Here is a 16,739-nt window from a genome sequence, read left to right as displayed (position 1 = left end):
TACTCATGCCATTGGTTCTAGCTCACCAGCCTTCCCAGTGCACCCAAGAGGCCCCCCCGGCCCTGACATGATGGATCCCAGGAGATCTGCCAGAAAAAAAATAAGCTGTCAGACAAATACTGCACCAAGTCTCAGTCTTCTAATGTAACAGAAGTGCATGGAAAAGGGAGAGGGACAAATGGATCCTAGATGGATCCTAAACTGCACGAAATACAAAAACACCTCAGAGCAGAAGAAACAATTCTTCTTCTGAGACATATTCCTGGATAGGCCGGACAAGCCATGAAGTTACCTCCTCCTCAACATTTATTTCCCTTTGCTGTCTTAGTGAGGCTAATGGATAACATGTAGTGAAGGGAAGGGTGTTTTGAGATATGAGATCTATATTGTATGTTTACTTAATTAGAGTTAACCTGTATCTGTACTAGAGTGATCAAAGATCACGGGGAATTCTGTAAAATGAGAGTAATTGTTGTCTTAATTGCACAAGCTCTATCTACATATTCTATTTTATACTAATGTAAACCAGGAATGTGTTTGTATCCCTCATGCTGGGCTAGTTGTTAAGGATCTACATGAGCTTCATGCTTGATAAAAGCAATTTAGTAAATAAACAATGCCTTACATTTAAACTGGGAAAGTTTTAGATTTGGATCACCTATATACAATATACATCAGATTTCTGAGGTTAGTGAAACCGTCAGACTCTTAGGTTTGAAAACAGATTTGTAGTTACAGCCCGAGGTTTTGCACTGGGACTATGAAACAGGGCGACTCTGTCTAAGCCGCATTAACTAGAACTACTGCTTGTCTGCTTACTCTTTTTAAGGTGTTCCTCAAATACTATCACGTGGAGCAGCTGAATTTAATGCGAAAGGAGACAGTTGACATGATTATTTTGATTCAGGCTTATGTCAGAGGGTGGCTGGTGTCAAGGAGATACAAAAAGATAAAGGAACAAAGGGAACAAAGTGCTATTAAAATACAGTCAGGTAATAGTTTTAAAACATTTAGCATTTTCCTTAAATCTAGCACATGTGTGTAGCTGATAGATGGATGTGCATGCTGGATGTGGATTTTGCTGTTTTTCTGCTGTTACATTTTACAAAATATCTAATACTTCATGATATTTATTTTTATGAAGAAAAATTTCTTTTAACCAGCTTATGACAATCTTCTTACCAAAGCTACATTTATCAATGTTGCATTTAAAGACAGTTTTAACAATGGAAGGACATGATTGCATAAATGATACTGTTATTAATAATATTCTGACATGCTCTGACAAGGTTGTGCAATATAATAATGAAAATATAATGTATTAACTGTCCAAGACAATAAGACCAATTATGCCTTTGATGAAGACGTCAGTTGAAATTTTTAATATATTTCAAACAGCATCTTATTTTATATTTTGATTCTCTCATGTTTGTATTTATTTCATTCTTAATAATGTTACTCACCATAAAATGTAGTTTTTTATGGAGATTCGTATTGCTTGTGCTTTTTTGCCATTTTTGGGAAGATAAAGCCTGAAAAAAAATATGAATATTTTAATGGAGGCCTATGATTCCTTACAGACTCTTTTTATTTTTAAAGCCTTTTTGTGTATCTTAATGGATTATTTATTTTTTCACATCTCTTTTCAGCTTACAGGGGTTTTGTTGCTCGTAAAGAATACACAAAAGCAAAACGTAATCAAAAAATGGAAAAATACATTGTTAGACTTCAAGCAAGTAAGAATTGTTTGCTTTCCATGTTTTTAACATGCTATCCAAACACAATATGTTGATCCAGATTCTTTGCTGTTACCTAGCTACACTGATTGACTATGCTCATTTACAGATTCTGACGTATAATTTATCTATTATATATCTATATACAGTGGTTGAGGCAGGTCAATGTATTCCACTACGTGTACCTCAAAGCAGCATAGAGGCCCTTTCCACAGCTGGGAGGTGGGCTGGTTAAATGCCATGGCAAGACTTTCACTCCTAGTTTGTTATGTCTAATTATTGCAGCTGATGCTGTTGAAGCCCTGTATGAGATTATGTGCATATAATGTGTGTGTGCATGCTGTTCAGTTGGGAATAGGTTTTGCTACATATCAGTTATGTTTGAGAAGACTACAACCTGTAATTTCACTTGTATCTGATTCTTTTTTTTTTGCCAGGACTCAGTCTGAAATTATTCTGCCACTTCTGCAGCAATAATCACCTTGCACCTTGTTGTATACTATATGACATCCCTTTTTCCTTCCTTTCTGTCCCTCCTGTCCCTGCAGAGATGTCCCAGAGCCAGATGTAGTCTAGGCAGCTCTGAAATCAGTGGCAATACAACTCAGAGAGGCACAGGTCTGAAAACAGCTGGCACAAATCTGCACAGTGCTTTTAGTAATTATAAAGGTAGTTACCCCAAACATAGGCTAATGCTGCCAGTACCCAGGCTATCTAGATGTAAACTTCCTCTGATATGCCTTCATGAGTATATACCAACACTAGTGTTGGTTTTAATCATTGTCACAAGCATCTGTTAATTACATTGAGCCAATGTTAGAGTGTACTGAAGAGCACTTTGCTGCAGTCGGTATAATTTTATCAGCATAAAAAGCAACCTAAAACCAGAATAAAATTCAGTGATGTGCCAAAAATAATTACCCATCTGAAACTTGTCAATTATTGTAGAATATTTTGCAAATGCAAAACTATGAATTTATCACTTTACTCAGTTTGTTGATCTCCCCAGTGTTTCCTCTCGTCCACCTTCTTTATCTTGAACATAGTTTCAAGGTTTTTTTCAGTGCACAAGAAGCTAAAGCAGAAGGAAGTCCATTTTTACTTAACTCTCAGAGTATTTTTTCCTATTTATTTTTAAGTCAATACAAAACCTCTCTTCCAGTTTGAAAGCAATGCTTAGATAGCCACAATATCAAAACAAAAGCAAACTTCAAAAGTGAACCAGAATAAGTCTAAAAAGGCCATATTTGGCTTACATAGCATGTCCACTGACAATGTAACTTGATATATTTAAAATTATCTCCTGTTGACTTATTTTTAAAGGGAAATGGAATGAGAATTTGCCCAAGAAGTCCAAGAAACTCTGAAAGTATTCAAAATGCTTTACAATTTGCACTTTTCTAAAGCCCTGCCAGACAGCAAAATGAAACCCAAGTGTGCCACTTTGAACAAATATTTGAGTTCCTTTACTCTATGTCCAGTTATCAATATGTAATTTATGGCCCTTTCATACAGTGCTTCTTACACCGATCCACTGCAACTAGTGTAGCCCAAGCTGGTCTAAATTGTGAATAGGGAATGCTAAAGCAAAAACAAACAAACAAACAAACAAAAAACTAACGTAACGTTTTATGAATGTGTTAGGACAGACTGCTTATGCTCCTCTCCTGTTCTTAAGTGAGCTTGACCTTCCTCTGTGATGCACAACACTCAGCACAGTTGGAATGAGAGTTCCCATATCTACCATCTCCTCAGGGTAGTTAAATCACCTGAATCCTCTATCCCCATAGTCCTGCTATTGCATTTGGAGTTAGAGTTCAACAGAAATATTTTGACAAAACACTTTGTTCATCTTATTTTGCCAGGGATTAGCGGATTTGTGCTGCATCTTTGAAATTGCAGGCTTGTCCAAACCACAGCACTGTGGAGAGTGTGCCAGTTTCCATTGGGAAATGATTTGCAACTTCAGGAATTTTTGAAGCAACATTCTGAATGGGATTCAGTTTCTGATTATGACACCTCAGTGTAGATCTCTGAAAGTGACCTAGGTTTCTAAACTCCTCTTATAGTCAGCAGAGCCTAGAGTTTGAGTAATTTTATTCTAAACCACCAAATGCTCAGCAAATTTGTACCTATATTGGTATCTAGTGCCATTTGAGATGCCCCAGGTTATCCTGTCTGGCCTTCAGCTTTATTTCATGTGGCACACCCAACTTTCTCTCAGCAGAAAGCCCAGTCTGTTTCAACGTGTCTGCCAGCTCCATGTGGATGCTTTAGGCATTGTGGAGCATTTCAGATGGCACTAGATACTCACGTGCCAGCAAGCATATTAAGCCCCTAGTGACTAGTCATTGACTTTAACAAGAGGTTAGAGACTTAGCACAATTGCAAACACCTTCATATACACACCTAACTTTAGTTACCTTCGCCTGGAGCTGAATCCCAGTCCTTACACTACCAACTGGTATAGTGGTGAGGGTGCATATGTGTCTGGTGAGAGACCTATCTTTGAGTATTTATCCTGGTTCACAACAGAAACTTGAACTTAAACGTGCCGCAAAGCAAAAGTACTGAGTATGCTTGCCACAGTGTGCCTGGTTATTTTGGAGCTTAGCTCATTTTTCATGCTGAGCTTTTTCATTTTGAATAATGAGTCTTTGCAAAAGGAGCATGAGCGAGGTCTGATACAACTGCTGAGCTATAAAATTTTCAGTTTCTCTCTGATCTGGTGAATGTTCAGCTAAGGAATTAAAGTTCCAAGCCTGTGCCAGAAGACAGGCTGGTAATCTCTATAGTCTGATTGCCAGGTGTTTCCCAGGGAAATAAAGACCTTGAGTCAAATCAATTGCCTGAATCAGGCAAAGCAGGTACGTGGCTTTGAGAGCACAGTGTTCTAGATGCACTTCAACAGCACTATGGTTCTGTGTCTTTCAACATCTTCCTTTATTTTTTTCATTCCAATAAAATACTGAGAAAGATCTTGCTTGTGTCCTCATGTAGAACGGCTGCAGCTTTCTGAAATCCCAAAAGGTTTTGTGGGACAGAATCATTTCAGCTGAAATGTAATCATAATTACTGCCCCAGTATGTATGCTCTTATTTCTCCTTTTTTTGTTGTTGTTTGTTTTTGTCATTTGTTTTGTTTAATAATGTTATCATTTAACTCTCTGAAATGTTTGGGATACCCATTGTTTGTTGCCTAAGGTTGTTTTATATTACAAATTATGTCAGTTGCCAGAGGATACTTACTCAGGAAGAAGAGGAAAGAACTAACTGGGGCAAGGAGCAAAGCAGCAACAGTAATTCAGTCTCACTACAGGGGATATAAGGAGAGGAAGAACTTCAAAAAGAGGAGGTAGTAATGTTTCCATCTCTTCTGTCACTGTGCCCCTTTTTAGTAACTACACTGATAAAAACACGGTATAATCTAAAAGTGAAGCAAATTAGAATTATTCTAGATGTATATGTAGTAATGTACATTCACTTGGAGTTCTTTCAATGTCAGTAGGCAATTTTCTCATATTTTCAAGCTCAGGGAATAATGGCATATTTAGCGGAAAGATAAACAATACTGTGTTTTACCTGTAATGTTAATGTAATTTGTAAATGAATCTCTTTTTGGAACTGGCTCATTGCAAAAAAATGCTCAGACAAGAGCAAGAAATAGGCATCTGCAAGGAACTGCTCTCATCTTAAGTCACTGTCTGATAAGCATAGGTGATGACAAGCAGGAACCTAGAAGACTTGCTCAGATCAGACAGCTGAAAGTAAGGGGAGGCAAACCACTTTCTAAATACTTCTGCAAGATGGCTGTATTCCCAGTCACTGAAGAGGAGCACTTTGCACATCACCATCTTGTTTTCAGTGACAGCATTTCAGTAGCTGGAGACTACTCCAGAGAGGTAGAAAGCAGCTGTGAATGAGTCAAAAGCCTTTCTCAGGAGGCAAAGGGGAGGAACAGCGTGGCAGATTTCACCTGGCACTTAAGTTTTATAGACAGTAACAAACACAGTGGAGGGAATAAGTCTTTGAAGTTTGACCTGGACCTATGCCCAGGATTACAGAAAGAAAACAGTCCAGTGTGAAGTGAGGCAGTTTTCTTTCATTAATACATTTAGGGTTGTGTGTATTTATACACAGTGGAGGTGCTACAAATTTTCTGCCTTACATTCTCGTTAAACTTTCAATTAATTCTTTTTCTGTTTTATCACCTGCCCTTGTGCAGCAATTTTCTGTGAACAGTTTAACAGGGATATCCCTTTTAACATTAAGAAGTATTAGTCAATAGAAAAACATAGATTGGTTTTCTATCTTCAATTCCAGCTATGTGCATTAAATCTTTCCCATCATGCAATGCATCAAATTGCCTTTTACTACACAAGCATCACCAAAGGTAGTTGCAAAGTTGTTACTATCCTTCATCTCCTTCAGCTATAATTTCTCCCAAAATTCTATTCCATTCAGGGAATCACTTAGAAAGAAACAAACCGAAAATGCATCATCCTTTAGTGAAAAGGAAAAGGATGAAGAACTTCAAGATAATGAGGAAAGTCCAGCTGGAGTGAAGAGTGCCCTTCCAAAAACAGAGGAAGAAGCAGCTATTATTGTTCAGAGCAAGTACAGAGGCTACAGAGCCCGTAAAAAAATAAAGGAACAGTGTAAAAAAATAGGAGAGGAAGAATTATCTGCTGTCGAATACCTTGAAGCACAACTGCAGCCACTTCAAAATGTTATACTAGAAGAAGCAGTGAATGAGGAGATTCAAGATGAAGGTGATGCTGTTACTGATAGTGAGCGCACTAGAGATAGCGACATAGGGAATGTACAGGAGCAAAAGAAGATGCCTACTAAAGAAGAGACAGTTTCCATGAAGCAGAACCCTGCAGTAGAGCATGCTGGTGAAGGTGAAGACCAGGCGTCTTTGGAAGAGTCATCCAGCAAAGCTTCTGTCAAAATCACAGCTGAACCTGATCTCCAGCAAGGGCAAACTAACCAAGACACACTCAGTGCAGACGGGCAAAATCAAGAATCTGCTGTGGTCCAGCCCAAGACCAATGGGGATGTGGAAAGAAACCATGTGAAACATGAAGTGGTGATGCATAGAGAATGTAAAGGAATTATAAGAAAAGAGTCGATAAGAGGCTCACGGAAGCATGCTGAAGCAGAAAAACGAGATTCAGAAGACAAAGAGAAGGCAGCAGTGGTTATTCAGAGCAATTACAGGGGTTACAGAAGGAGAGGACAACTCAGAAAAGAAGGGAAATTACCTTGCAAAAGCCAAGAGAAAACTATAAAGGAGCCAACAGAAGCAGTACACATTCAAAATAATGATCCCCAAACAACAAAAGATAGGGAAAGCACTGTTATGGAGGCTGAGGACTCTAAGACACTGAAGGGAGGTTCAGAGAAAGAGCCTTGTGATTTGGCAGCTTTTTCGCGGCAGGTAAGAAGCTTATAAGCTAAATTTGTTAAACATAACACACTGAGCAATGACAGAATGGCAAAGTTATTTAACTGACTTCAGTGGAACCAAGTTTTCACTCTCTCAACTGAGATTGATGGTATTTTTAATTCGTGTTGCATAAAAAGGCATATTTGGGGCTGCAAGAGAAATACCCTTTTCAGGAAGGAGGGAAAGATGAAGTTAGAAAAATGGGGAAAAATTATGTCAGTATTAACCTAAATGCAGAAGCTCTGGCTTTATTGAAATGTGCATTTACCAAGCAAGGCCCTTAATTCAGCATTTGAAATGTCTCTGTAAATAAAACTGTAAGTTGCTGTGTCAGTGCCAGGGACTTGCACGTGTGCCAAGACGCATGCCTACAGTTGCAGAAGCTGTTCTGCATCCCGACATCAGCAAGACACCATCTGCTCACCTGAGTGAACCAATATGAAGTAGCTGCAGGACTGGGCAGTAGTGTGGGGTTTCCTACACTTTTGTTTGGTTGGTTTTAAGGAGAGGGCTGGGAAGTAAGTGTGGTAGGGGCCTGCATAGTAGCTGGAGCAATACCTTTTAAATTCATTATCAAGCCCACCATTTTACCCTTGCTTACCTTGGAACATATATACTTACTTATATAATAATGAGAAATCCTGTGTTACATTTTTTCAGATATCGAAATTATCTGAAGACTACTTAGCGTTGCAGCAAAAATTAAATGAAATGATATTGTCACATCAGCTGAGACCTGTGATGCTGTCCAAAGATAAGCAAACTAATGACCAACTTTCTTCTAATGTTTGTCAGTCAGGTAATGTTGAACCTTACTGTTTAGGCCGAATTTTCATTTGTTAACAGGGCTGTCAAGAAACAACTCCTATTCATGGTTTAAAGGCCAGGGACTAGAAGAGGAACTAGCTCTGGCTTCTCATGTAACTCAGGCTGTTTGTTTCTGTACTAAGCCTCATATCGGTATGTGTCTGAAAAATACTTTCCAGAGAAATGTCCAAGCATGACTGGGATTTACACATTTACCATTTTTCTTGGTACTTTGTTTCAGCGCTTCTTAAGATTGGTGAATGGATCATCATGAGGCCTAGACACAGCATATCTAGTAATAATTTTATTTGGTAAAAAATCCACATTGACTCTTTTTTATTCATTGTTCCTCAGCAGTATGTGTCATGGATGAGATATGCAGCTATGTTTTAAAAACAAAATATTTTTAGGTACTATGTCAAACACTTTGCCACAGATTATCACATTTATGCTGAGTAAAAATTTTAGCTACCCAGAAGTGCAACTGAGTCTAGCAATACTTGCAACTCCTCCCCGTGTTGGTGGGCATGACTTTAAAATTATAAGTAAATTCTTATTAATAATTAGCATCCATTTGACTTATATACTTAAGAGGATATTACCTCTGAAAACACACTCCGAAGATACATATATTCCAGTTAGCATGGGCAGTAGGGTTCTCAAAATGTAACCATTCTTGGAGCAGGTTAGGTGCAGTGGGAGGAGTACTGGTAGGTGGAAGACATGGCATTCAGAGTGTGCCCCACCAGGAGGCCCACAAAGAGCTGACGAAGTCGCTCAAGCCTTTTCAGTTGGAGTGGACGTAATGGGTTTTCCTCGGCCTGTTTTTTGGGCCACAGATGCAGAGGAAGACGAGGGCAAACATGGCAGTTGGCTGGGTGGGCCTCCATTTCTGCAGGGCAGCTTGTGCCAGCTATGCCACTTCCCTGCCTCTGGGGAAGAGCTCTGCTCACCTCTGTACAGCTGGGATCAAATGCAGAAGTGCCCCTGGCCGCCCGGAGCCAATTGTAATACTTGCATTATAACGTTGTGGCATTGGTTGCCATGTTTGCTAAAACATCATTCAGATCCCATGGCTAAGTGGAAGAGATCCTAAAGGTACTGCACCCCCACTTTGCAGTCCTTTCAAGAGGTCAAGCGTCTAAAATGAGGGCTTGGTGTTTTGAAAATCTAAACCTCCAAGTATAAACTGGCTGCTCCTAGATAATCTGTGTAGGTCAACCTGTTCCCAAAAAATAACAAAAAGAATACAAATGTGAAGTTAAAAACGAAGTTTCGTGATCTTTCACTAAAGGCTGAATAATGTTTGGGTTTGTACTGAGTTCTTTATTAAATATTGCAGATTTTTTATGAGGTAGATCTGAGGGATTAAAAATGCGTGCTATGGAAAATAGCTCTTGGTTCTTACACATTCTTCCTCCAGAAGCCAGGGAAGAGAGGTAGATAGAGGGATGAGAATAAAAAAATCCCTGTTTAACCAGTTAAAGGTCTCATTACTTACACCAGTGAACACAGTGAAAGTGTATCAGTATGTTCATGCCATGCGCAGAATAGAACAACGTCCTCCCTAAGCGCTGCTATAAATTTAAGTAGCTCTGCAAGAGGCAAGCGAATGTCAGAGCTTGTCACCTGTGCAAGCAACCCTGCTTAAATTGGTTACCAGTCAGCCACTTAACTTCCCTTTGTTTTTGAAAATGTCACAGTGTTTTACATCTCTGTGGTGTTATAATACAGTATTTTTCCAATGGTGAAGTGTGTGAAAGTGCTGCTTGTATCTTTTTGAACGTGGAAGTGAAGAGCGTCATACATTTCTTTGAACGAAGTCCCAAGTTTTTAAAACAACAGTGAAACAGTTGTTGAGTGGCATAAGGACTTTGGTCTCATTTTGATGAATAGAAAGAAATGCGACATTTTTACAAGCTGGTATTATGTGGCTTTAACAAAAGGAGGATTTATTTTCTTATTTTTTTCTCCTGGCAATGTGTGCATGTGTGATATGACAGCACTTTGCTCTTTTGTGTACCAGGCATAGTCTTTGGGAATGTTTTGATCCTTTTTTTTTTCTTCTCTTTAAGTTACAGGTGCAAAAAAGTGACTGTTAATAATGTCTAATTGCCTTTTGCAAAAAATGTCAGCAATGGTAATCATAATCCATGTTTGGACAGAGTTACTCTTTTCAACGTGAATGCATTTCAAATGAAACAGTGGGTACTATTTGACCACAAAGCTACAAATGAATTCAGTACAAACAGAAATGTGCTACTAAGGCACAGGCCTGCTAGTGTCCTGCTTTGCCCTTAAATGTTGTAAATCATGAGTTGGCCTCTTCTATCTCAAACCAGCCTTTCCAGCCTGCTTACGGCTCTCCAGCCAGTAACTCACTTAATGCTCTGCTCCAGTAAGTAAAACTGCTCCAAAGCCAGCTTTTATTATAACTGTTGTTCCCAATCTTTTTGTAGCCAGCTGTCCCATGGTACAACAGGCAGTATTACACTTGGAGCTGGGTCTGGTTCCTTGGCCCTTCTTGCCCAGGTGGTCTGAGTTGGGCAGCTGTAGTCCCTGTGTGCTGCGTTCCCGTCGTACCTCACACAAGTTGTGTGGCTACTCGTGATAGATGTGACAAAGGTGACTTTTGACAGATAGTGAATGTTAAAAAAGCAAGGCAAGCCAGCTGGCCTCTAGTCAAACTTTGTCCCTTCCAAGCCATGACGTGAAATTTCAGTCTCCACACCACGGTCAGTCTGACAGTGAACAGCAGCTCAGCCGCTCGCCTAGGGCATGGCGGGATGGCAGCAGGGGCCTGAGCCTTGATTCCTCACATCCCTGCAGCCGTATTTATAACTGCTAAGCCTCACTGAAAGACCTTTCTTGGTATGGAACGTGAATGTGGTTTTTTTCTACATTCAAACATAATTCACACAACAGGAAAACTGTTTCCTTTCCAGCTAAGATCAGTCAAAAGAAGATGCTGCAGCAATTCCCAGGTGTGCCTGGGAGCTGGTTGGAGCCTAAGCGTTACAGAACTCAATCACAAGGCTGCATTGTCTCAACTTAAGCAGATATTTATTATAGCAAATACGATCTACCTGGATGTGCAGAATAGGTAAATAAAAGTATGCCTATGATCATGTAGGTTGCACTGTCTACAAAACAGGAGTTACCAGCGGCCTGGATTTCTTACTTTCTGCATGCAGTGTAGTGAGATCTCTGACAACTACAGAAAATAAAGATTTGAGATAATGTGCTGCAGACTGCCATGCTAAAGTGAAGCAGGTAGACATGGTGAGTGATGACTGTCTGTTATTAAACAGGGAGGAGCCTTCCTGTCCTCTTGCGTACATTATGTGTTACAGTACAGTTTATAAACACACATTTACAGAAGGATACACTTTTACTGCAGGTTTCTCTCTAGGGCAACCTTTGCTGCCCTACCCTTATGAAAGCAGAGGTTGCTAGCAGTTGTTTAAATCATGTAGTATTTGCCTGCATCTAATTACTCTGGTGGTTTACACTTATTTACATATCTTCCTCAGCTTCACTGGTTTTATATGTCATTTTACACCTATAACATGTGAATTGTTTTTATAGCTTTATGCCAGATAGGAATGCTTGTCTGCCTTCATCAGTGGGTAGGTGGCCACTGTCAGTTTTAGAACTTACCTGCTCCTATAACAGAACTTACCTGCTCCTATAATAAAATATTTTATTGTATTGCTGCCCACAGAAGGGAAGGAACTGCGGGACATCTGGGTGGCGAACTGTGACAAGTGTTCAGATTTTCAAAGTTGTTTATTTTAATAAAAATGCAAATCCTGCAATTTAAAGAACCTATGAGCCAAAAGGTTAAATGAGTCTTAAATCTACAAGGTTAAATTGTTCATAAGTGAATTTAAAATGCACAAGGTACACTGCACAAGGTTACTGGAATAAACAATATTCCCCGTGGCTCAAATCACCAAGTAGGTTATATTTTCTTGTTAAATACATTCAGCAAACATAATGGCTATATCCCAGGACTGCACCTTTGGACTACTAGTGAGCCTTGGGGTTACAGCAGTGTTAGCATAGATGCACTATCTAGTTTTTTGAGGTCGAAACCTGAAGGCGTGGGAATTTGATCATGATGGGAACAGATTTATTTTTTTTACCAGATGAATAATGGTGCTCATCTTTGTAAGTATTAAATGACAGTTCAAGTACGAAATCTCTGGAAGAGAACTTTCTATATTTAAAATGAAATTCACTGGAAACAAGGAGCTCCTGTGCAGCTGAGAGCCTATTCAGCTACACGAAGCCGTGAGTCAGGCAGGGTTTTCACCCGGTATTCCTCCTGCTGTAGGTTGCTGCAGCACTGTTTTCACTGAGTACTTGGGCAGCCTTTGCAGGAAAAAGGGAGCTCTTCTAGTGCTAGGGGAGCAGAGCAGTATTGAGAGGCCAGTCTTTTCCTCTTTGCACAGAGGAACTGAGTGGCCAGCTGTGGAGCACTGAAGAGTGGGACTGGAGAAAAGCAGGGCAGTGAAGGGCTTGTGCTATTTGGTCATTCTTTGGGCACCATGCAGCCAGGGCACATAAGATCTGTGCTGGGAGCTGGTTAGATCCTTTGGCAGAGCATGAGGTGAGGGAAGGTGAGGAAGTGGAGCAAAGCCATTTCCCTAAAACATCCTTTCCTAAACAACAATCAGGCTAGGCCACCAGACTCTCAGATATGAGAGTATCAGTATCAGCCAGAGACTGAAACTGCCTCCCTTGGTGAGGCGGGCAGGACTTAGGCATGAGAGATCAAACATTGTCAACTACTGTTGGGTGCAACTAGAAAGCTCTCCATCTCTTGCAGTTCCTAGTTCTAAGTCTGTGCCAGAATAATCCCCCTATGTTTTTTTAGATTGCTAAAAGCTTGTGTCCATCAACCATAATTTCCAATTCTTGGCATGGGTGAACATCATATGAATAAACAAGCCCTAAAAATTACTAACCAGAACATTAAAGAATAGTGCTTTTTCTACATGCATTTCCCCAAACTCAATTTACTTTTTTTTTTTTTGGTACAATTAACACAACAAAAAGGAATGCACCTAAATGCTGTAAGCAGTAATAGCTGTTAATTTATTGTTGTCATGTCCTGGAATTCCAGTTACTGTCTCTGCATTTTTCTGATTACTTCCAATCTCCCCAACAAAACCCAGACAATTACAGGTCCTACTGCCTCTTTGTTTGTTTGTGGTTGTTGTTGTTGTTGTATTGTTTTTTGTTTTTGTTTCTTTTTTTCCTGCTTATTTCTGAGACTAGCTTTATACTTCCTGTCCCCATAAGATGTGGAGCAACGCTGAATCAAACAAGTAACATTTCACTTAGGTGGCCTGCAGACAGGTTTATCTGTTTCTCCAGGTGGCCTAAGAAACAGAGACCTTTCATCACTTAGATGCTTATCACAGCTGTAAGCACGCTATTTCTTCAGTCTTCGGTATAAGATCTGTTGTAAGTCATATGTTAATTTACATTAGCATCCATGGATGTTGATTCCTCTAGATTGTTATCTTCCAAGTTTATCATTGTACGTCAGGATGTGCAGATACATTTCAATGTAAAGGGCTGGTGTTACTGACTCATCTTTATTCAAGCATTTCTTGCCTGTACTTGAATGTTTCAAACATGCACTGCTCTCTGCAGTTTCCGTGGTTTGAGGTGGTGTTCAGGATACGCATACATTAAATAGCAGCCACACTGTTCACACACCTTGGCTGACCCTTAGCACTGTAACTTGTTCATTCTCTTGGAGAGTGAACTTAACTTTTGTTAAACTTTCCACCATCACTTGATCAAATGTATGTTGTGATGGTCTGCTTCAGGTTTGGGCAGCGGAGAGATTTAACTTCCTGGGCATGGATTACAGCATGGCACACATTCACTGTTAAGCTCAAAAACCTTCCTACAGGAGGATCTTTAGCAAAAATAAGCAATGAGGTGTTTTACTATGGAGAGATCAGGCTTCGAAAGAAACATTTTCTTTGTTATGGACTACAGAAGCAACATAATTGGCCTATTAATAAGTGAATGATTTTACACCTTTCTGCTTCATTGCTTAATGCAGAAAGGTATAGGCCATCTAGAAAACAAGCACATCAAACTCACCATTTATCAGGACTGGGCATTTAATTTGCCTTCCACCTTTACTCTACCAAGTAAATGATTTCTGGAACTATCAGCAGCTAATAAAAAGTAAATCTTACTTTGTGCAGTGAGTTATCCAACACCACAAACAACTACCACACCGGCTGTATTTCAGTAGCAATGAACACAGACATCTAAGTGCAGAGGGAAATCACAAGTTTACTTTCCGGGGAGACAAAGAAAGCTAAATCCAGCAAGCTACTTTTAACGTACTGTGTGATTTAAAGGCAAAATTCAGGATTGCTTTTTCAGCCCCCTGTGTAATTCTAAAAAGGAACAACGGATGTCCAAGCTTAGAATACTGGCTGCCCCAGCAGGATACTTCTGTCCCTTCGGTTCTTTTGCATAGCTTGTACATATGTAACATGCATGAGCCCAGATAATTAGGTATTTTTTTCCTAAAACCCTTATCATTGTCAAAATTATTTTTTTAAATGGAAGACGAGTCTTCTTTGCAGAGCACATATGCAAGAAGTGTACAACTAATTTCAGGTGGAATAATTGTTGTCTAGAATATGAGAATGCTTTCATGTGTTTGACAGTGATGAATTAAATAATGTAACAGCATACATCGTTACAGATTCTTGGTGGACAATAAAAAATCTTTAGGTATTACGAGAGCCTTTTCCTTGAGATTTTCTTAGAGCCTCCAATTTGATTTCATTTTCTTTTTCCAGATTTTCATGCAGTCAGGATCTTTGATACAGTTTTTGTAAATGTTCTACATACAAGAGTTTAGGTATTTCTCTTCAATTACACCGAATTTTATGTGCTTGGTTTTCTGGTTTTGGTTTTGTTTGTTTGTTTGTTTTAAGGTATTGTTTCCAGTTTAGGCTCCCATTGTGTTTAAAAATACAACAGGGTAGGTTTGCCTCTACTCAGTCACAAATGGAAACTCAGATAACTCCAGGTGGCCCATTTGAAATGCAGCAGGGTACCAGCAGCCCACATAGAGCACAGTCAGGCCTTCCATACCTACTCAAATAAAAGAATGTAATTTATATTTAATACAGGTTAGTGAAACGAATGTATTGCATCTAAATCTCATTGTTTAGCATGAATTATCTGTACCCTGACTTAGAAAAACACCATCGTTCTCTTAAGTGCAAAATGTTAAAAGGTACTTTTTCATTCATTACATGAGAAGCAGTCTGCATTTTAGATAAGAAACTAAAACAATAAATGTAATCATTATCCAACTACATTTTAAATTAACATTATTCATTCTGGCTCCTCTGTATATCCATGACCTTTACAAGCCTTTATTTATCACACATAACAAAAAACTTACACAGCTAATTTTGCAGGAGTCAACACTGATGTATTACTGACCATTTCTCGTTTTAAATGATCATGCTACCTCTATAATTAAAAAGCTGTCTGATGTATATGGGAGAGGTTTTATTTTTATAGTGAGAAAGAGTTTCTGGTGGCCATTAGAGAACAAAGTACATTCTTCCCTCTAAGACTCAATCACATGTAATTAGCACATCTGGGTTATGGAGTCAAAGTCGTTTCATGTGAAACAGGAGTAGATGAGCAGAACACATTTCAGTAATTTATTGAAGCTAGATATTTATTCCACCCTCACACTATCATCATTGATGAGTGCAGAGGTGTTTCTTTTATAGACTCTTATGTAGCCCACAAATCAGTCTCTAACCTAGAGTCTGGAGATTACCAGAAGACAGCAGTTCCATTTTGTGTGAAAATCTTGGTTTTGCTTCCATTAGAATTAATACATTCCTGGTATTTTTGTAGAAAGTTTTTGTACAAGTAGAGACCGTTGAGTTGAGTACATCTAAACCAGAGAATCTAAACTGGATTGCTCTGGATGCTATGGGCATGGTCACGCTGTGTTGCCCAACAGTATGTCATTTGGCTTGAAACAGAACAGCCTCAGCGGGGGAAAATCTACACCATAATAGTGAAGAGGACCAACCTTTGAATAGGGTAGGGAAGATATCTAATGCTGGATCCCACATTTGACACCTTAACGGTTGACTTGAGTCTGAAAAAACATCACCCTCCCTGCTCAGCTTTCTGAGCTCCAAATGTGCAGCATCAACCCTTTTCAGAGGAGAAGCCCATGCCAGACAGGCTGCTGGGCTGTTCCAGTGTGACATTCATTACGTGAGTCCATGTGGGTAGTCAGGCCTCAAATAAATAAACCCATTCTCCTTTCCAGTCTGGACATGGGAATGCCCAAAACTGTTGCTTTCTTGAGTGACTGTGAGCAGTAAATTGGCTAAATGGATTTTTTTGCTCTCCGGTGAAATTCTCTTTTTGTAAAAGCCTTCCATTTTGTGAAGAAATAAGCCTTACTGTTTTCTGCTTTTTCCACAGTTGCAGCTAAAGTTGAAGACTCTCGCCCAAAGCAGAGACCCCCAAGGAGGCCACGGAAGCCCAAGACATTAAATAATCCAGAAGACTCCACCTACTACACTCTAATACATGTGAGTTTAGCAAGTTTTTGTGGGCTAAAACTGCCAGACAATTCCCACCTAAACATACTCTCTAATTATCTGATTCCTGTATTCCTTTCTGATATAGCATAAAAGCTGTGCCCTACTGAAA

The 16,739-nt window shown here is 39.4% G+C and overlaps 1 protein-coding gene across 13 annotated transcripts in view; it reads left to right on the top strand.

Annotated features, from left to right (window-relative positions):
- Positions 1–16,739, top strand: part of MYO3A (myosin IIIA) — a gene marked incomplete at its 3' end in the record, with an annotated part of 121,803 nt that overhangs the window by 96,557 nt on the left and 8,507 nt on the right. For all 13 annotated transcript variants that reach the window (XM_080583258.1, XM_080583260.1, XM_080583256.1 and 10 more), the window contains 6 exons: positions 830–992; positions 1,650–1,736; positions 4,967–5,090; positions 6,200–7,178; positions 7,848–7,986; positions 16,509–16,618. In XM_080583258.1, coding sequence (XP_080439384.1) covers positions 830–992; positions 1,650–1,736; positions 4,967–5,090; positions 6,200–7,178; positions 7,848–7,986; positions 16,509–16,618 — 1,602 coding nt within the window. The remainder of the gene's footprint in view (positions 1–829; positions 993–1,649; positions 1,737–4,966; positions 5,091–6,199; positions 7,179–7,847; positions 7,987–16,508; positions 16,619–16,739) is intronic.

Source organism: Anser brachyrhynchus (assembly GCF_964034855.1).
Source record: "Anser brachyrhynchus genome assembly, chromosome: 2".
NCBI classification, from domain to species: domain Eukaryota; kingdom Metazoa; phylum Chordata; class Aves; order Anseriformes; family Anatidae; genus Anser; species Anser brachyrhynchus.
The sequence above is the reverse complement of the archived record's forward strand: the minus strand, read 5'-3'. Positions and strand labels throughout refer to the sequence as shown.